The sequence below is a fragment of the Panthera pardus genome, unplaced genomic scaffold (assembly GCF_024362965.1).
Source record: "Panthera pardus isolate Hobbes unplaced genomic scaffold, ASM2436296v1 HiC_scaffold_15, whole genome shotgun sequence".
NCBI classification, from domain to species: Eukaryota; Metazoa; Chordata; class Mammalia; order Carnivora; family Felidae; genus Panthera; species Panthera pardus.
This window is the reverse complement of record NW_026526710.1, coordinates 36,015,005-36,037,860: the sequence shown is the minus strand read 5'-3', so window position 1 is coordinate 36,037,860 and position 22,856 is coordinate 36,015,005. Positions and strand designations below refer to the sequence as shown.

At 35.6% G+C, this 22,856-nt stretch overlaps 1 protein-coding gene across 2 annotated transcripts in view; it reads right to left on the bottom strand.

Moving 5' to 3' along the window:
- Window positions 1-9,208: 9,208 nt before the first annotated feature.
- The window catches only part of METTL4 (methyltransferase 4, N6-adenosine), a 51,387-nt gene continuing 37,739 nt past the window's right edge, over window positions 9,209-22,856 (bottom strand). For both annotated transcript variants that reach the window (XM_019418353.2, XM_019418354.2), the window contains exons 6-9: window positions 19,685-19,859; window positions 16,813-16,919; window positions 16,075-16,166; window positions 9,209-10,505 (exon numbers count right to left, since the gene is read on the bottom strand). In XM_019418353.2, coding sequence (XP_019273898.2) covers window positions 10,360-10,505; window positions 16,075-16,166; window positions 16,813-16,919; window positions 19,685-19,859 — 520 coding nt within the window. In that variant the 3' untranslated portion in view covers window positions 9,209-10,359. The remainder of the gene's footprint in view (window positions 10,506-16,074; window positions 16,167-16,812; window positions 16,920-19,684; window positions 19,860-22,856) is intronic.

Genomic DNA, 22,856 nt, shown 5'->3' with positions numbered 1-22,856 from the left:
AAATGCAAGGATCTGTATGCTGAAAATTACAAAATACTGTTTAAAAAATTCAAAGAAGACCCAAATAAACAGAGAGCTATAGCAGGGTTTTAAAGATTCAATATAGTAAATACATCAATTTTTCCTAAATTGATATATAGATTTAATTTATCCCTATGAAAATTCCAACAATATTTTGTAACCAGCACAGGCAGAATAATAGCACCCCAAAGATATACATGTCCTAATTCCTGGATGTAAGAGTTGTGTATCTTGACAATGGTGATAATTACACAAATCTGCATGTGTGATGAAACTGCACAGCCCTATACACACACTGGTCCATGTAAAACTGGTGAAGTTTAAATAAGCTCTGTGGATAGCTCCAATGTCAATTTGCTGACTTTGATATTGTACAACAGTTATTCAAGATGCAAGATGTTACCATTGGGGGAAACTAGATAAAGGGTACACAGGACCTCCCTACATATATTTCTGCAACTTCCTGTGAACCTATAATTAAAAAAAAAAAAAAAACTTTAAAACAAACAAAAGACGTTGCTGTGAAAATTAAAAGGCAAATCTCAGACTAGGAAAAAACATCTTAAAACCTATTAAACAGAGAACTTGTATCAAGTATATATAAAGAACACTTACAACTCAATAATATAAAAACAACCAACCAAATAAAAAACAGGCAATGATTTGAACAGATTCTTCACTGGAGATATACAGATAGCAAATAAGTACATGGATAGAGGCTAAAAATCATTTGTCACTAGGAAAATACAAATTAAAGCCACAATGAGCTATTACTTCATGTAATAGCTAAAATCTAAATGACCATACCAAGCATTGACAAGGATGTAAACGGGAATTCTCATTTGCTGCTTGTAGAGAATATAAAATAATACAATCACTTTGGAATACACTATTTCTTAAAAAGTTAAACTTATACCTACCATATGACCCAGACTTTCTACCCTGAGGTATATATCCAAAAGAGATGAACACATAGATCTATACCAAAATTCACATACAAATGCTCATAGAGACTTTATTTATAATTTCCCCACACTAAAAACACCACAAAGGCCTACCAAAAAAATTAATATAGGAAAATTTTAAGAATTTTCTTAATTGACCCCCAGTAACCCAGTAGAATCCCCTCTTCTTGGACTGTGAGTGGAACCTGTGAATAGGAAATATCACTCCCATGATTATGCTATATAATAAGGGAGATTATCCAGCTGGACCAACCTAATCACATAAGTCCTGTAAAAGCAGAGCCTTTTCTCTGGCTGATAGCAGCGATCAGAAGCACAAGAAGGATTTGACACACTGCTGCTGGTTCTGAAAGTGGATGGGAGTGCAGCTTCCGCAAGGTGAGAGCAACCACTGCTGTGGCCCAGCAAGGAAACAAGCGACCTGTCCTACAACCACGTGGAACTGAATTCTGCCAACCATCTGAATGAAGTTGGAAGCAGATTCTTCCTGAGAGCCTCCAGATAAGAGTCCAGCTTGACCAACCCGTTGCTTTTAGCCTTGAGACCATAGGCCAAGAATCCAGTCTAGCCCACCTAGAATTCTTACCTACAGATTTGTGAGATAAAAAAAAAAAAAAAAAAAAAAAAAAAGATGGTTTTAAATCCCTATGTCTGTGGTAATTTGTTACACGATAATTAAAAAAAAAAAAAAAAAAGTGACACACACTCTGGTACCTAGATGTGGGATGCTGTATTAATACCTAAAATGTGACTTTGAAACTGGGCAGGGGGCAGAGACTGGAAGAATTTGGAGGAGGATGACTGAAGTCCTGAACAAACTATGAGTAGAAATGTGGCAGTTAAAGATGATGCTGGTGAGAGCTCAGAAGAAATAAGGAACATGTCACTGGAAACTAGGGGAGGGAAATCCTTGTTATATAAAGGCATAATATGTAGCCAAATCATATCCTGCAGTTATGTGGAAAGCAGAATTCAAAAGTCATAAACTTGAATATTTAGCTAAGATGTCCAAGCAAAGTGTTGAAGGTGCTTCCTAGTTTCTTCTTGCTGCTTATAGTAAAATGCAAGAGGAGATAAACTGAGGGGAAGCGTCTTAAGGAATCAAGATGCTGATTTAGGAAATTCTTGGCCTTTCCAGGTGGCAAAATATGCTAAAAGTAAGAGAGTGCTTCTGAAATCATGGCATAAAGAAATGGCTGGGTAGGTGACTGTCCAACCCTTTGATGAAACCTTGGAAAGATTAAAAGGCCAGAGTATTCAGGCATACAAAAAATCCTTCAGAGAGATGAAGAGTATTCCTAATAGATCTTCTCAACCAACGAAGAGGACTCAAGGAAGTTTAAGAGGATTGGCCCTCAGTCATTTCAGGAAAAGGCAAAAAAAGAGAAGGGATTATCTTTTCAAAATCTGTGGATCTGGCTCTTGTCTGATGAGTGAATCCCCTTGAATTCAAAACAAGGTCCACAAGGTTCTTGAGAATTTTAGAGCAGCAGAAATTATACCAGCTTAGGCTGAAAGGGAGAGAGTATAAAATTAAAAGAAAGCTGTCAATTATACTCCAATTATACTGCCAGGAAGCAGGCTGATAAAAGTAGTCAGCTGTAAACACATGCTACCTTTCACAGAAAAGGAAGGATGACACAAAGGATGAAAACCAAAGCCAAGAGAGATGAACCATAGCTCAGAGGGTGGAGCCAAGAGCCCTAAGTGCTGGGAGCCAGGGTTATTGCCAGGCCTTACTAAACTTATATTGAATCCTAATCAAGAAAGTCTGCCTAGAGTTCACCTGGCTAGATTTTCAGACTGATTTGGATTTAAGTAAGGCCATTTTTTCCCATATCTTCTTTTTTAACTAGAATAGCTATAACTCTAAAGCTTTAACTGTCCCGCTATTGTATGTTGGTTGTGTTAGAAGCAGGTCACTTGTTTCTTGAGTTCCACAGGTCCACAAATGGAGAGGAAATTTTCCCAGAAGCTGTACTTAATGGATTATACCAGAAGCTTCTGTTCTAACCTGATTTAGATTTTTTAAATGATGAGATTTGGGGCTTTTAAGTTGATGAAATTTAGATGAGATCGTGGACTTTGAATTCATGCTATAATGAAATGATACCCTTGCAAACCTTGGGAAGGGCTGAATGTATTTTACATGTGAGACAGACATGGAATTCTGGGGGCCAGAGGCTGGGCCCATGGTAGGCAAAATTCTAAGAAAGACTCCCAAAGAGCTTCACAACTGTAAAGTCTCCTCCCCTTTGAATTTGGTTGGAACCTGTGAATATAATGACTTTAACACTCACAAAAGGGAGATTATTCAAGTGGGTCTAATCTAAGCATAAATGCCCTTTAAAAGCAGAGAACTTTCTCTAGATGACAGCACATGGAGAAGTTAGAGTCGAAGGCTAGTTACTGAAAGTGCTATTGTGACTTTGAAGATAGAGGGAGCCATGGGCAAGGACTGAGAGTTGATCCCTAGCTGACAGCTATCAAGAAAACAGAACTGTATTGGGCTATCAACCTGAATGACCTTAAAAATGGATTTTCCCTAAAGCCTCGATAAGAGTTCAGCCCAGCCAACACCTTGTTTTTGGTGTTCTGAGATCCTAGGCAGTGACCCAGGTGAGACTGCCAGAATTCTGACCTACAAAATTGTAAACTAATAATGAGTGTTTTTTTAAGCCATTATGATTGTGTTAATTTGTTAGGGCATCTATGTACAATTCTAGAAAATGCACACAACTCCACGGTACAGAATGCAGATCAGTGATTGCCTAGGGATAAAATGTAGAGGGGTAGTTATGGTAGATGGATTATATAGGATCTTGACAAAATCTTGGGAGATAATGATAACATGTTTATTATCTTGTTTGTGATGGTGGCTTTGCAGGTACACACATAAGTCAAAGCTCATTAAACTATCCATTATAAGTATACACAATTTGTATCAATTATACCTCAATACAGCTATAGAATCATAAAAATAATCCTACAAGAGGCGCCTGGGTGGCTCAGTTGGTTGAGCTTCCAACTCTTGATTTCGGCTCAGGTCATAATCTCACAGTTCAGTTCATGAGATAGAGCCCCATGTCAAGCTCTATGCTGACAGTGTGGAGCCTGCTTGGGATTCTCTCTCTCCCTCTCTCTATCCCTCCCACTCATGCTCTCTCTCTCTCTCAAAATAAATAAACATTTAAAATAATAATCCTGCTAGACAACTCTAGAAAAGATGCCCAAATAACATTCTCATTCAAAAGGTAGAAGATCTAGAGAAGCAGGTAAAAAAGCCTCAGTTAATTTAGCCTCTAGTTCTATTAAATTGATCAAATAAACTGCATGTACTAATATCCTCTGGATTTCTGGAGAAAAAATTTTTGAAGTTTACAATCTAGAAAGAACAGAATTCTTTCTTTTTAACTTCTCTGAACTCACACATTTTAGCTGCCTACTGTCTAGTAACATCATCACAGTTACTCCTACAGTTAGTAAATAAACCAAAATTTAATCAAGACTTGTTTCCTGTTCTCTGTTTCTCATATTGCTTAGTGATCTCTAAGTGATCTGCTTCTCTAAACTTGTGCATCACTTTCCACCTATTCCATCATTTAGTCTTTGACTGTATACTGTGGTTTATTATGTTCTAATGGTTTTTAACATGAGTCTTACCTAACTCAAAGATACTTGAGGCCAAGAGTCAGTTTATTCATTCATTAATTATTGGCAGTTCTAGGTATATGCTGGTATGAGAAACATAAATAAAAATTTTTCCTACCTCCCACAATGTATTCAAGAGGATATGAATTCATCTATATGTTTGTTTGTTTGTTTTCAGTGATCCACCTAAAGAATAAACCACTTTCTGTTTTCATGATAAATGTGAGGAAAAACCTATCTGGATAATCCATATATGTGGAAAATGGCTCTAAGGGCAAGTATAAAAGCCTCCCTTTAGAAAGAAAGAAAAAAGTGGATCATGAAATAAAAGGTGTTGCCAGGAAGACTGTAAATACAGAGAAATAAGCATATACATTGAATAACTTCTAGGTACCAGGTCCTATGTTAGATACCTTCACATATGTTACTTCACTTCATAATAATCCTACTAGGTCTAAAGATTACCCTTATTATTCCTCAGAAAACAGGATAGCATAGTTAAATACTTATTCAGACACTCAGAAGATAAATATCAAGACTCAATATATAGATCCAGCTGATCCCACAGCCTAGTCTTTTTTTCTGACTGAGGAAAATCCATGAGCAAAAGTAGAGAGTCCTAAATTTAAGTAACAACAAACAGTCCAGTTTGACTAATAATCAGGATGTATGCGGGTGATTTTGGGAGAAGAAGCTAAAAATCAAGCTGGGTGCCTTATATTTTTTGTTAAAGATAGTGACCAAAAATGATTTTAATACTACAAGTGACCATTCATTTGCCTTAGCTGTCATCCAAACTTGTCCCATGTTGTGTCACAGTTACCTGATAATCAGGCCAAAGCCTAACTGGAAAAAGTAAATGGTAAATGAAAAAAATTTTTTCCTCATGTTCTCCACCCCTAGAGATAAATTGGTTTTTATACAGTCCCAAGGACTTGGACTGCTACTGAAAAAGTCCAAGAGGTTCTCCTCAAGTTCCCAGAAGCCCCAGAAGATTTAGGTAAACTCCTAGTAATATTTAGAGGGAAAGGTTGATTGTGGAGTTATCATGGTATTCAGACTTGCTTTCAAGCTGGAGGAGACTAGTCAATAGAGCCATGAATTTAATTAAAACCACCTACAGAGTTCTGGGTTGGTCCATACATCCAAACACTGACAACAGGTCACCATGGTACATATAATAATTTGCACCTGTACTTACCTTATTTAATCTCTCCTTTCTAACCACTTGAATAGCTGCCTTCAAATCCAATTCTATATTCTGCAGAAGAGTTTCCTTAAAAATGTGAGCTTAAAATGCCTAATCTGATTGAGGGACACATGATTGCATGGTAAATGTGCTAATGGCTTATGTCAACGGGTTTAACAGCTTGTCTGATTCTGAGTGATTCTGAGTGGCACTCGGGCTATTAGTTCAACCAATGTCACTAAAATCTCTAACAAAAAATACTGTGTTAAAAATTCAAGAGTGGTGATATCATATATTGAGAAAGGTTTGTTTGGATCATTATATATAAACCATTCTAAATCGCTTCAGGCCACCCAATAGATCCTCTGATTATTAGCTAATGAGCCTATTATTAAGATCTCAGGTTCATTAGCAAACATGATACAACATAAAGTGCCTTAATTTAGGAATCAGAATTCAAGTCTTAGTTATCGCTTATTAGCCATGTCAGCTAGCCTCTATGAACCTGTTCCTTCATTATAACTACAACTTCATAAAACTGCTTTGAGGGTAAAGTGACATAACTGAAGTACAAGAACTCTGATAACCAGAGAGCTATGCCAACAGCACTGTGGTGCTTCCCAGAGTGCGGTAGGCCAGTGGTGCATGATAGGAGTCAAATGAGGTGAACTGGAGAGCATCTTCAGGGAAGGGAAGCCCCTTTAATGTAATTATAATCCTCCTCTGAATCACTATCAAGAAAAAAACCAAAGTCTCACTAAAGCTGAATATATAAAAATTCACTAAAGATATGTCTCTAGGGTACCAAACCTGAAAAGGTATGTTTAGGGTTTCTGATAAGAATGAGTTTGAGTCACAGAATTGGAAGAACTAGAATAGGACAAAGTAAATAGAGCCTATAACAAGGACAGAGCAAAGGGAGCAATTAAAGCCAGGCCCAAACCTAAGTCATGGACTAAACTCTGTCCTCTTCCAAGAAAACAACCAGCCCACAGTAATGTTCGCCTCTTGAAAATGTTGACATCCAAGAGGAAAATCCTATTCCCCACTGGTGCCTTTCAGACCATTGGAAGAAAAAGGCCTTATTTACTTGGTCTTTACCTTATCAACTAGAAAATCCCTTTGGTGGCTGTCTCAGTCAGTTCCAGGCTACTATAACAAATTACCATAAACTGGGTGGCTTACACAATAAACATTTATTCTTCAGGGTTCAGGAGGTCTAAGCTCAAGATCAGGATGCCAGCATGGTCAGGTTCTTGGTGAGATCTCTCTTCCTAGTTCTGTCCTCACCTGGCCTCTTCTTGGTGTGTGTATGCAGAGTGAGGTTCCATAAAGCCACTAATCCTATTATGAGGGCCCTACCGTGATGACCTAATCTAACTCTAATTGCTTTCCAAAGGCCACACCCCTAAGTACCATCACTTGAGGGTTAGGGTTTCAGCATATGAATTTTGGAAGGGTACAAACATTCAGTCCACAGCGGTTGCACATAAAAACCAAGTTCCTATAAAGGGTAACAGATCATCTAGCAAAGTGTAAGAGATCTATTTTGAACCAAAATTAACATGACATGAGCCTAAAGTCTCTGAATGTAGAAAAAACATCAGAAAGGCCACCAATTAACCACCTATGGAAGTCATCAAAGAACAATGCGGAGTAACTATGAATTTCAGAGTCAGCATGGCAGTACACAATCAAGAGCTGAAGCCCAACACTAAATATGGCCTTTGTTTTAATTTGTTTTTAGTTACTTGTTTTTAGGCAGGACCACAATGGGAATGATTTCAAATCTTCCTCATGTAAGAAACCAGGTACAAGCTAGGAAATCTGATCTCAAGAAAAAGATCAAGAAAATATGATGTTCAGACAGAAAAACTCTATGGAGAGTATTCAGGTGAATCTCCTGAATTTGAGTAGAGATTGTGATAGAAAACCTTTTTGACCTGAAACTGAAAAATATGCAAGCAGTTCAAACATTTATTGATCACTTAAAATATTCCAAGTCCAGATCTAAGTGCCTTACGTGTATCAACTCATTTAATCCTCATAACAACTTAAGAGGTAAGTATTATAAGGGCACCTGGGTGGCTCAGTTGATTAAGCGTCTGACTTGGCTCAGGTCATGATCTCGAGGTTTGTGAGTTCAAGCCCCACGTTGGGCTCTGTGCTGACAGCTCGGAGCCTGGAGCCTGCTTCGGATTCTGTGTCTCCCTCTCTCTCTGCCCCTCCCCCACTTCTGCTCTGTCTCTCTCTATCAAAAATAAATAAAATTTTTTTAGAGAGAGATAAGTATTATTATTGCCCATTTCTATGGATGAAGAGGCTAAAGCATAGAGACTTAACTACCTTTCTCAAAGTCTTAAGCTACTAGCTGAAAAAGTTGGGGTTCAAACCTAAGCAAGTTGGCTTCAGAATGCAGACTGCTACACTGAACTTATTACCGTCTATACAAAAAAGGCCCTTGCCTAAAGTGGCCAAGAAACTGAAAGAAACTAAGTCAAACTTTGACTAGAGGATACAAATAAAAGCTGAGTAATAGGGTCTATCCCTTTGCCTGAGCATTTCCAAGCATCCTAAAAGACTTTAAGTCTGTAAAAAAATATGATAGAAAAGAAAATCCTAAGAAGTTTTAAAGGTAATATAAAAATCTCTGAATGAAAATATCTTATTAAATAAATTTGATAATAAAGTTCATTAGGTCAGTTGGCTAAACTCTGGTAATGAAGTCAAAGGTTAATCTTAGTCTGGCCTTTTTGTTCCCACATGGCATGTGACTGTTCCGTTTTCCAGAATCATCCTTTGTTCAAAAAAGAGCCCAACACTTAAACAGGAATTACAAACAAGGCCCAGAGTTTGTACACCTTAGGAGCAGAGGTAAGACTAGAACCACTGTTTCTTAAAAAAAAACAAACAAACAAACAAACTTCTGTGTTTTGAATACCAGACTCAGTGAATAAAAATTCTCTTTTTCTCTCAAGTATCAGGATTTGTGATGCAAAAATAAAAGTCCAAAAACTTGGTGAGGATAAAATGTTTCCACAAACTACATAAAATCTATAAATACTACAAGAAGCTGGAAAGAGTTTCAAATGAGGTTTGGAGAGGTTTGCTTCGAGTTTAATACCTTTTTCCATTTCTGTAACAAGTTAGAGTATCCCTATAAATACAAAGTTAAGCCTATATTACCATATTCACACACTCAAAGAATGAACAAACTTCAAAAATAACACTTCTCTTTGGCAAAATCAGTAAATGAATTAATTTTTTCATATAATCATTTCAATCTAACATTTTACTTAGCAGATAAATATTTATTAAAAAGCTGTAAATTGTATAAATACTTTTGTCAAAATGCTAAGGGAAAGAAGCCAGACACAAAAGATTACATATTCTATGATTCTGTTTACATGACATTCTAAAAAAGCAAAACTAATGGTAGAAAACAAATCATTGTTTACCAAGGGCCAGGGGTGGGAGGAAGGGAATGACTGTAATTGGACACATGAGTTTTGGAGGTGAAGAAAATGTTCTATATTATGACTATGGTGGTAGATAGACAACTGTATATACATTTTCTAAACTCATCGAACACTATACTAAAAAGTGGAGAATTTTATGTGAAATTATATCTCAATTTGAAAAAAGATTATACATAATAAATCAGCATGCCTTTCAAAGAATCATTTCAGTAAAAATATTTTACTTAGTAAAGAAATATTTGTGGAAAATCTGTAAATAATATATCTTTTAAATCATAAGCACTGTTTATTTTCTGACATTTTTATAAGAAATATTTCTTAAATATTCTTCTAGAAAACAAAGCAAAACTAAGAAGCACTTGAAAAGTGACCTTGAATGCAATTTAAAACCCTCTAAAATGTTTCATAAACACAACACAATGATGACTTGGTAGGTCTTTCAGTATTTTTTCCAGAATGTAACAGTATACCGAAGGTCATAAATTTAGGTTGCACAAGGGCCAAGTAGACAACACAAGTGAGTAGCATGGAGTAAACTGCAAAACACAGGTCCCTTCCCAAGTGAGCTGCTACCAGTGGTTCCTACTTACTGATGCCAGGAAAGAATACAGACCACAGTGCAGCCAGAGTTTCTGATGTTTAAAGAAAAGCAGAAATCTAGACTTTATGTGAAATTCCCTCATTTTTTAGAATGGTGGTTTAAATTTTTTTTACAACACCACAGGGCCAAACAAAACATATCCATGGGCAGAATTAGGACCTCTGGTCCACAGTGCATGCTTTCTGAACTTTTTCAATAACAAAGTCTTGTCGTTTTTCTAACTGCTTGCCTTTTTATTTACAGTGAATCTGGAATAATGGGGAATACTAATGCAACTGAAGTAAATTCATCTCAAAATTACATAAAGACTAGTCACTTATGGTCTTTTGCAGAAAAACCAAGTCCTGTTTACATTTCTAAGCATACTGGTTGGTAAGAAAAGGAACAATCAGTTAGAATGAAGGAAGAAGGGGTGGGGAAAAACTGAAGAAAATCACAACTTTAAGACCACAGTCAGCTTCTAGACTCCAGAGCAACAAAATAATCCATGTGTTGAAATTTGAGAACTTCATTGCCCCAACTAGTCCAACCCGGCTGTAAATTTCGAGCAAACAATTCCAAACATTCCCCATCTGGCTTGACATAGTCTTTTAGAACCTCTGTCCAAAAAAGAGAAAAAAAACACAAAAATTATTATTAAGAAAGGAATCAATTTCCTTTTAGCAGTTAAAAGCAAAGAACAGGGATGTTTCCTTTTAAAAAAGGGGTGGGGAGGAGGATAGCTAATTAATTTCAAGGATTTCATCACGGGCTTTACTATTTATAGTTAGAAATCATTTGAAATGAGCACTCGTGAGATTGGGGATAATACCATCAGAACTTTCAGAAGTCCTAACTTATCAGGTTTCATTTGTAGATGAGAAATAAGGATTTTAACACCCACACAGGTGACTTTTCAATTTTCCAATACTGACACATCTCCTGAGTACTAACTTAATTTTTTAATAAATGTAATCCACGCATGAAAAATAAGTGTATAGGAACAATACAAAAACAATTCACTTAAAAAACTGAGATAAAAATATAAGTGTCTGCAAGCATATATACTACCAAAAGAGCAGTAAATGAAAAATTAGGCATCAATAAAAATATTGAGAACACATAACTAACAAATATAACAATATCCTCTTAGCTATAACTGGATATAGTACATTCCCTCATTTCCAAATTATAGACCCTTTTTACCTAAAATTTCACCATACTATTTCCACAGATAAGTATTTTTTATTTAATGTATATATGTATTAATAACTACTGAAAACTTTATTTTTGAGAAAAAAAGTACATCATATATATGGTGACTAAATGCTATGATATACAGTGACAGAAAGAATATACCATAGAAGCCTTTTTTTAAAGTACATGTTCATTTGGATGACAATATTTAAATCAATTTAACCTTGATCATGTTCTGGTTAGCTATATTAACATTACAGGAACTGGGTATGAAAATAATAATTGAGGGATGAAAAGTCACCAGAAGAGTATTTTCTAAATATAGTTCTTAACTGCTATACAAGATTGAGCTTAGAAGAAATCTATCAAATTCCCTTTAGGAATGATAAGTATTCCTTAGGAGTACTTGATATAGGTAAAATTTAAAAGAAAATGTATTTAAAGTTACAGAGAGGGAGGGAGGGAGGCAAACCCTAAGAGACTCTTAAATAGTGAGAACAAACTGAGAGTTGATGGGGGTGGAGGAGAGGTGAAAGTGGGTGATGGGCATTGAGGAGGGCACTTGGGATGAGCACTGGGTGTTGTATGGAAACCAATTTGACAATAAATTATATTAAAAAAGTTTTTTTAAGAAAGAAAGAAAGAAAATATATTTAAAAACATGTTTCATAATGTTCTCCAGTTGCTCTCACAGCAAAATAACGGTTTATTTGTTTAAAACCATTGGTCTTATTCATCAAAAATCAAGGAATTTATGAAGTACTCATTGTCTATAACCCAACTGAACTCAAATTTGGGCTTTGATAGTTTTTAGGAGATGCCAACATGAGACTTCTAGTTCTTTTTTAAGTGTATAATTATAACTAAATGTTATTAAGCCTGAAAGAAAATTTCCCCAGAGTCTTAGAGGACAATAAACCTATATCACATTTCTATTTTTTCCTCATGAATTCAATGCCTTACCAACCTCAATTCACTTTTACTGTCATCTAAGGTTATAGTGAAGGAAGGTTTTGTTTGTTTTTGCTTATTTGTTCAGTTTTTCAGTTTTTAGGCACAAAGATGTTAGCAACTCTATTTTAGACCCTTAATCTGGAGTCTAAACTGGAGTCAGACAGTCAAAATTGTTTACTATTCTGAGCACTCACTATAATTAGTGCTATGGAATTTAACAAAGGAAACAGTTATCCATGTTTTCTAAGAGTACATAAGCTAGTAGAAAACGATGGCCATGTACTTGGAGTTGACAAATACAATACATAAAACCTAAACCCATTTTCTACTTCCTACTTTCCCAAGGTAACACATTTCTGCATGTGTATTTTTTTTTTCTGGTTGAGAAAACTAGAAAATCAAGGAGCAATGTTTTTAAAATGTTAACCACATTTCAAAACAAAGCAAAAGAAATGAGAGCAAATTAATGAAAATGTTTTCTTTTCTAATCTTAAGTATCAATTTAAAAGTAAACTCGAGATCTTAGAGGTTCTAACCACAAGGAAAAATATTTTATAACTATGTGTGGTAATGGATGTTAACTAGACTTGTGATCAGTGACTATTTCTCAATATATACATACACGAGCCATTGTGTTGTATATCTGAAATTAATATTATATGTCAATTATATCTCTATTTTTAAAAAGTAAATTCCAATGTATAAATTTAAGTATGAATATGATATATACACATACTTAAGATAATTACATAACATCAGACATTAGTAAAACAAGCTACTAACCACAGAAGAGGAAATAATCCATACATAGCCAGTCATTCCTCTTTTGCTCTAGGAGCAAAGGGGCAGGGCCGGGTGGGGGTGGGGAGAGGGAGAAGCAGCTCGAACACCTGTGCACAAAATCTCATCAAACTGTGTTTTACTCTTCAGACAGAAACTGTTAGTGAATAAAGTAGTAAAAGGGAGTAGAGATTCCTCTAAGGTAAAATATGAAAACCAATTTTGATTCAAATACTTTCATAATTTTCCCACCTTAAATCTTTAAATTTAATAAACATTTATAAGGTTATGTGATAAGTTATAGCTATGTATGACTTATATATGTATCTTTTAAAACTTTTTTTATAGTTAGCAGTAGAAATCAATTAAAAATTTTTAAAAATCTTAGTGTTTCTAGAAGTAAAAGAACATTTCATCTTACAAATTTGCACAAAACAGTTTAAGAACCTTTACATGTAAGTTCTAAGCATATATATAGGACATGTAGTATCCCAAATCCCAGAGTTATAATTTCAGAGTAAATTACAGTCAGAAATCTGAAAGCTGTTTTTTGGTGGCTTTAGTTTGTATGGCTCTGTACTTCTGTACATGCACTTGCTAGACATAGTAACATGAATTCAAAAATACAGAATTACAAATACTTCTTGTCTACCACTACCTAACTAAAACATAAGGATTACATATATCAAGTCATGTAGATTTTTTCCCCCCAAAAAATCTTTCTTTTCAAATGTTCCAAATCCTAAAAATATGTTTGTGCTGCTCTCTACTGGGAATATGGCAGAACTACACTTCATACATAGGCTATAAGACTAATTTTTATTAGCATTAATAAAAGACTAATTTTTACTTACTATTTTAAAACCTTGCTTCTTAAGACTAATATTTAAACATTATTTTATTCTATGTAAAAGGAATTGATGAATATTTTAACTATAATTTTGGAATGAAAGTTTAGGTCTTAGCATTTAGATTTTTAAAAGTAAAAACATAAGCCCTGGGGCACCTGGCTGGCTCAGTAGGAGGAGCATGCAACTCTTGATCTCAGGGTCATAAGTTCGAGCCCCATTCTGGGTGTAGAGATTACTTAAATAAACAAAAACTAAAAAAAAAAAAAAATCCCTAAGAAAAACACTAAATTATTCTTTGATACTTAACTGATAAAATTCAAATGAAAAGAATACAAATTAGATTTCCTCCATCAAATATAACTGGTGCCAACCATTATTTTCTTCTCAAAGAACAGTACAATCTCACTTTTCATTTAAGTCACATATTTAATGCATTAAAGAGTCTACGATAGTACACGACTTAAAGACAATTACTCATTCAGCATTTCTCTAAGTCAAAGAATGGATCATCAGGTAAACATCTGAATATTTTTCAAATGAAGTAACACTACAACACTACAAGACTCTTCTGTATAAGCAATTTAAGATAAAAGAAATTCTAAGTGTTATCAATATAAATTACCTTGGGAATTTATATTCACTTTCCTATGTATTCTAGCTCTATCCCATATTCTACAAAATAATACGATAGGTTGGGAACCTTATAGTTTTCCTGAGCAGCATCTTGAAAGTTTTTGGTTTTTTAAGTGAGGATCACAAAATCAATACAATAGATATTCCTAAAGAAAAATTTTAATAGATAACTCATATCAAATTTGGTGTCTCTCATGAACTTACAATTCTATTTTTTTAAACTATCACTTGAAAAATTTAGCATACACTAACCTTCCATTATATGCTACAGAATTTCAAATACATTATAATCAATCCTCACAACTCTAAAAGATTAAACACCATTAGTCTCTCTTTAAATGAGGACTTTCAGGTAGAACATGTTAGAGTAACATATAGTAGCAGAGTCAGGATTCAAACTCATGTTAGTCAATCTCCAAATCCAAACCTTTCCACTATTCCTTGGTGCTTAGTTTCGCTGAATGATGAACATTACACCAACGCATTAAGACTAGTAAGAACCGTAGCCTGCAGCAATTACCTTTCCGGAGGTTCAGAAAAGCAACACTACCTCAACATAAAACTGAGTCTCTACCAAGTATCAAGGGGATTCTAACCATGTCTCTGACTGCTATTCTAAGCACCTGATTTCAGAACAAGCTAGGGACAGAGCCCTCATAGTAAAATAAAGCCACTAGTAGAACTACAGTCCTCAGATGCCCCATCGGTCTATCAAGGACAGTGGGGGAGTAACAACCAAGGGGAAGCTACATAAATGGTATTAAGGGGAAAAGCAGAGGTGAAATAAAATGAACCTATGCGGCGCATCAACAGTTCATAATCTTATTCAACAGTCCTTAGATGGAACCAGTCTCCGACCACCTTCTAACTACTTTCCAACCTTCTTACCAGGCACAACCTCTAGGACCAGCCAACACCATTTTTTGTGGTTAGCTCCTTATTGCTGACCAACAATGAGCTCCCAGATTTGTCAGAATTATTCTACTGAGGTGTCAACCACCTGATCAACCTGGATCTGTGGGCCTCCTACACCTACCTCTCAGGGCTTCTATTTTGACTGTGACAATATGACTTTGGAGGGCCTGGGCACTTCTTCCACAAGTTGGCCAAGCATCTCTTGGAAGACGCAAAACCAGTGCAGCAGCTGTGCCATCTGCCAAAGCATGAAGAAACCCTCCCAGGATGAGTGAGGCAAAGCCCTCGTTGCCATGGAAGTTGTCATGGCCCTGAAGAAGAACCTGAACCAAGCCCTTCTAGATATGCATGCTCTGGGCTCTGTGTACACAAATCCCCATCTCTGTAACTTCCCAGAGAGCCACTTCCACATGAGGAGGTAAAATTCATCAAGAAGTTGGGTAACCACCTAAGTAACCTCCACAGGCTGGATGGCCGCCAGCTGGGCTGGGCAAGGCCAAGTATCTCTTTGAAAGGCTCACCCTCAAGCACAATTAGGAGCCTCTGGAGCCCAGCAGCCTTTGAGGGGCCCCTCCACACCCCCTGATGTCAGAGCTTCTGCCTGTACCTCTCCCTGCAGCCACTAGGCAGCTCTTTAACCATCATGGAGCCCCCTCTCAAGTCATGGACCAAATGAAAATAAAGCTTTTGCAGCAAAATAAAAACAAAAAACACTATTCATAAATTCTCCTATAAAATTTTAGAGAACTAATAAAAATAAACATCTGATTTAATTTCCAAATGTCTACACCAAATACTAAATTTAATCCTTTTCTCAATTTGACAGAAGTCATAACAATTCTATTTTATAAAAACATACCAGCAAGCGGTGGCTTATGTGAGTGAAGAGTACAGGGCACACTGACAATTAACTTGTGATCTGGAATAGGAAGCACTTTTACATCTGCACTCCTAATTAAAACAAAACAACAATGTAAATTATACTTTAAAGGAAAATTTTTCATATATAAGCCACAGTTGCCTTGATTTTTTTTTTACTTTTCAAATACTATCTGAATTTAAAAATAAATTCAAGAATAGAAAAAATAATCAAGGGGCGCCTGGGTGGCGCAGTCGGTTAAGCGTCCGACTTCAGCCAGGTCACGATCTCGCGGTCTGTGAGTTCGAGCCCCGCGTCAGGCTCTGGGCTGATGGCTCGGAGCCTGGAGCCTGTTTCAGATTCTGTGTCTCCCTCTCTCTCTGCCCCTCCCCCGTTCATGCTCTGTCTCTCTCTGTCCCAAAAATAAATAAAAAACGTTGAAAAAAAAATTAAAAAAAAAAAAAAAAAAAAAAGAAAAAATAATCAAAATCAACAATTTAAGTATTGAGACATTAGTGATAATTTCCTTTTCTTCAATAATGGCAGTTACACACTATATAAAACAAAGGATAATATAAAATTCCATGTGCCATACCATTCATACTTTTCTGGTCTGGGCCATTTTCAGATTTTCAAAAATGTAAAAATTTAAGGAAAATCAATGATCATTATGCCATTAATTTTATAAAATGTATAATTGTATACATTTATACAGTTTTGAAAAATCATCTTTCCTACCTTAACGATACAGCAGTTTTTTCTCGAACTCTCCCCAGTACAAGACCTTCATAAGGCTTTTTGTGTGGAGAATCTAATGGGAACACAAACTCTCCTGAATTGGTGATCTGATAGGAGGAGTCAAAAAAACAAAACAAAATTAAACCATACATCTGTAAATACCCAGGAAAGAGTCTGGCTTTTTATCTAACACTATACAATTTCCACCAAAGAAAAAAAAATTATTAAACCTCTAGGCTAGTGTTAATAAAAATATAATGTAAACCACAAATACAAACCGCATTTGTAATTTAAATTTTCTACTAGCAACATTAAAAACGTGAGAAGTTGGAGTGCCTAGGTGGCTCAAACGGTTGTGTCTGGCTTTTGATTTCAGCTCAGGTCATGATCTCATGGTTCATGAGTTCAAGCCCCACTTCAGCTCTGCACTGACAGCGCTGAGCGTGCTTGAGATTCTCTCTCCCTCCCTCTCTCTCTGCCCCTCCCTAGTGCGCACATGCACACACTCTCTCAAAATAAATAAACATTAAAAAAAAAGTTGGAAGCATATGGTAAAAATAATTTTAATTATATATTTAGCTTAATTTCACATATCCAAAATATTATTTTAATATGTAATCAATTCAAAAAGTTACTGAGGTATGTCAATTTTTTCTTTCATACTGCCTTTGAAATCCAATGTACATTTTACACTTAGCATCAATTCAATTTTGAACAGCCGTAATTCACGTGCTGAAGAGGAACATATGGTTAGTGACTATCACATTAGACAGAGCAACTATAAGGGACTAAAATATTTATCACTTTACACATAAAAATTTACTTTCCATTAAAATTTATTCCTGGAAGCCATGTCATCATTAATTCATTTATTCACTCAAATAACATTTACTGATTACTGATAATATAAATAAGTAGATTACAATAAAGTATATTCCTTCATAGAAAATAGTGACATAAACATTGTCAGAGCGAGAATTAGTAATAAAACAACTCAGGGATTGATAAAATAGACAATACTTAGTCTAATCCCTTGGCATTATAAATCCAGAAATTCAATTTTACCATTTCACCTGGAGTTATTATACTCTCAAAGACTCACTTAAACTAATCAAACCGAAAACACTATTTATAATAACAATATCAATTTATTAACCATTGAAATACATATTTTCACTATCAGAATATTCATATCTATTATCTATGGAACACTTTACTCAACATCAAGATACCTAAAAAGCCAAATCGGTAAAGTCCTTTTATCACCTCTAGGACCCATAAGAGATAGATCTCTTTCACATAGTGCTGTACAAATACAGACAAGTTCTTATTCTTTGGATATCTTCTATATTCCATGCAAATTACTCCTTCTGTTATAACAGTACATATAGTTACCTAATAGTGTTTCGTATCACTTACTGCATTTTTGTCTTAAACTCTAGGCTTATCATATCATCTCTCAGAACTGATTACTACTACAAACAAATAATCTTAGATTTTATGTGCTAACATTTTATTGGTTTTGATTTCAGAAGGTACCTTTTCCCTGACTTTGGCCCCAGTTTCTGACAATAAAAAACCTGTAATAATGTACAAGGTAGAATGGGTTTTATATTCCTGTCCATGTCCACATCAACCAAATCAACCAAAGCTTAGCCCAGAGTACAACATGAAAGCACAGATACAACTATTAATGTTTGTTTTCCAAGTCCATTAAAATAGGTGCAAATAAACAATATACACAGCTTTTAGAAGATATACCAGTAGAAGAGCCTTTAGTGGCTCAGTTGGTCAAGGGTCCCAACTCTTGATCTTGGCTCAGGTCATGATCTCACGGTTCGTGGGATCAAGCCCCATGTCAGGCTCTGCACTGACAGCACAGAGCCTGCTTGGGATTCTCTTTCTCCCTCTCTGCCCCTCTCCTACTCATGCTCACTCTCTCTCGAAATAAATAAATAAACTTTAAAAAATAAAAGAAGATATACCAGTAGACTACAAAATACATAGGAAGAACATAAACATAGAACTCTCCTGTCTAAAATGAATATATCAGCTATATAAATATTAAACATTCAATTGACGAGTTGGCTTATCTTTTTAAAATATAGGAGTGCTTTTGCAGGATTCATCTAAGTAGACTTTAAAGATTAATAATCTTTAAAAAGATGTCCAACGGACTCTGAACTGATGCCTTATTTTTCTGTATTTTTTTATTTTTATAGCAAGCAGAGATATTAAAGACCAGTCAACCAATCCAAGAGTTGGAATCATTTCTTTCAAAAATAGGCATAGCAGCACATAGGCACTGAGGACCTATGTTAAAATTCAAAGTATGTAAGGTTCTTGGTTCTTTCCACCTCTTCCAATGCTGAGTTACTTGGGTATTCTCTCTCCCATCCCCAGCAACATAAGAAAAAAGAAAAAGAAAAAAAAAAGAAGGAAAGAAGTTGCAAACGGTGACTGAAATTGTGGATGTGAAAAGAGGAAGAAAATGAAGGGTAAGACTATTTCTATGTTTAGTGCTAAACAGATTTTCCAAAGTTTTTGTTTGTTGTTTTTAAACTACAGACATCAGAGCTTTTTAAAATGTCATCCTGATATCTCCCTGAGTGACTTCCTAAGGCCAGCACGTTGGGACTCTACTATAAAAAGACACAGAACAAATAAGCAAAAAGCCTCCGAGAATAAGAAAATAAAAGTATTTAGTAAAAAAAAAAAAAAAGTATCAAAGTAAAAGTTTTAATTAGACCGTGTTAAAGGAGTAGAGCAGTAACATGCTAAGCATTAAAAATTACATACTACATTTATGTGTAAGTTATGTGACTTACATGGCACGCTATATAATAACAAATAAGTTAATTTCTGAACTTACTTTTACCCAGTGCCATTCAGCGACTACCTCAACAGACCAAGAAGGATAAAGTTCTTCCTTTACAAAACGCAGGTGCTTCTGTCTATTGGTCACCCAAGTAATAACAAGGCAGTTTGGAGCAGCCAGTTTAGGGATAAGTATCTCCTTTATTTGCAGTGGTGATAAATAACTGTACCTACAAATAAACAGAAAAAAAATATTAGCAAAATTCACTGCAAAAAGGAAAAATAAGCAGAGAAAAGACCCATATAATACTGACTCCACAAACACAGAGCTCTTATAGCAGTTTATTTATATAACTAAATATGAGGCCACAGTGACACCCAGTGGACATACTGCTACATGCAAATTGGAATTAACCCATTTTCATTTTTAACAGTGAAAAATTGCCAGGCTATATTTATCATTTTTAACTGTATTACATTTCAGTAATTTCACTAATATGTTTTTCTCCCATTCAAAATTAAACAAACATTATTGCTTGTTTTTCCTAATCCTACAATATACAGGGACCCTATCACAGTGAGTCTTGAAACCACCAACCCTCAATCTATCACCCTGCTTCTTTCTTATTCCCAATCAATTCTACGGGGCTCTCTGAAACCTTCATACTTTCATTTTTTAAATATTCTATATAGTCTTGCACCTCTGAATCATTAACAGTACAAACTTTGATTTCTCTTGCTAAAACTACTTGCTCTATAATATCCAATTTAAAGAATGTGGCCCTTTCTCTAACACTCAATACACACCAGAAAGAGAGAAGGGTCAATATTCTCCTAGCTCTCTTATTGCTGCTTCTAGGCTATACTCCTCCATCTGCATAAAATCCACTTCTCCTTGAGGGACATGCCATCCAGCTATGCTAGACTGTAATGTTCTATCAAACCCATTTCTTCCGCACTCCCCATAATCGATGAAGCCTTAAGCTCTAAGAACCTTCTCCCTTACCAACACAAATCTTGCCATTATCCTGGGCAATTTCAAGACACAATTTATATAATGTGCACACCTTGCCTAATCTTCCCGTAAACAAATACAATTACATTCATCTCAATATTCCATTCCCAGTGACCCCAACCTGGACCTTGGCATCACTCATACTTAATTCCATCTCAAACTAAACATCAATCTCTGGCAGTAAATACCTATCTCTTACCTATTCTTTAACCTTACCAAAGCATCCCATGACCCATCCCTCTACTTTTACTGAGTCTATCATTTCTTCCTGACCACATGCTCCTCTTCTCCACAGACTAGCAATCATCAATCATTTCACTGTCCTCTCATTAGCACCCTAAATTCCCATCCCCTCTTTATCCTTCACCCCACAGCTCCTTCAAACCTCCAATCTTCAAATCAGCTTCCACACAATTCACTTCTACTTCTTCATATGGGGAAAATCTGATGGTGAAAATGCAGAAGTGAAGAATTGGCTCAATTAAACCCATTCTGAGGCTCTCAAAACTACTAAAACTACTCATCAATTCTTTTATTTATTCTTGGTCAACTACAAACCCTCATCTCTTTTCAAATCTCTTGCCCAAATTCACTATTAGCAGATGAAGTTAACTCATATTATCAGTAAAAATAAAAGCCAACAGACTCCTTCAATTTCCTAACCCTCTCTTATATACCTTCACTAATTTCTACACATTTCCTCTTAAATGAAATGGTATGGCTTCACCTATTTAAAGCTTATCAGTCCAGCTGTGTTCTCTTATTCCCATTTTCTACTATCTTATAATGCTAATTATTCCTCTCCTTTGTATTTCAACCTCACTAGTAGTTCCTTACCATCAGCCTCAATATTAAAGGAAGAAAAGAAGAGAGAAAGAGGGGAAGGAGGTAGTAGAAGAGAAAAAAGACAAGAAATTCCCTCAATTCAGTCTTCTAATGTCTACATCTAACCTAAGGACTGGTATGCATTTAGTCTTTCTACTTTCTTTTATGTTATTCCTCAATGGACTATAATAGGCTTCTACTATTATACCTGTTCTAGAAAAAGTAAATGACATCCTAAAGGCCGAATGCAATAAATATTGGAATCCAACTCTCATACACAGCAACTGTACGATATAAGGAAGTGATCAATAAGTATTTTCTTAAACAAATAAGTAAAATAATTCAGATCTCCTGCACCCAAGTTTTCTGCCATCCAGACCAGTGCTCTTCCAGTAGGCTAGCATTTCATATAATCAAAGTGATAATTTAAAAAAAACTAAGGGGAGCCTGGGTGGCCCAGTCATTAAGCATCTGACTTTGGCTCAGATCATGATCTCACACACAGTTTGTGAGCTCGAGCCCCGCTTTGGGTGAGCCCCACTTCTCCCTCTCTCTCTCTCTCTCCCTCTCTGTCTCTCTCTCTCTCACTCTCCCTCTACCCCTCCTGGAATTCTTTCTCTCTGCCCCTTGCTCTTTCAAAAAAAATTTTTTAATTAATTTAAAAAATTAAAAGCTTGGGGCTCTTGGGTGGCTCAGTCAGCATCCGACTTCGGCTCAGGTCATGGTCTCACAGTTCGTGAGTTCAGGCCCCGCATCGGGCTCTGTGCTAACAAACAGCTCAGAGCCTGGAGCCTCCTTCGGATTCTGTGTGTGTGTGTGTCTCTCTCTCCCCCTCCCCTGCTCATGCTCTGCCGCTATATCTCAAAAATAAATAAATGTTAAAAAAAAATTTTTTTTTAATTAAAAACTAAGTTTGCCACGGTGTGAAAAACATCAAGTCAAAAATTTGAAGTCTGATGTTCCCAATAACTACAGATTCTTTGACTGTCTTAATTTTATTTAATTGGGTTTATTTGCCAGGGGTAGTGGAGAATGAAATATTCCATTTATTAGTGTTATTCTCCTAGAAGTTATTCAACAAATTCTAAAATATGCATCTTTATCACCAAGGTAGTATTCTAGGCAAAAAATGTTTAACCTGAATCTAATCATGAAAAAATAATCAGACAAATCCAAATGGTAGGAAATCTACAGAAAAGTGGCATGGGATCTTAAAAAAGAGTCAATAACCTGAAGAAAAAAAAAAAAAAAAAAGCCAGGAGATGGTTGTGTAGTAAAGGAATAAAAAAAAAATAAAGACCAAACGTAATGTATGATCCTCGATTAGAGCTTAAATCTGAAAACCAAAAAGAAAAATATAGCCATAAATAATAGTTTGAGAAGAGGT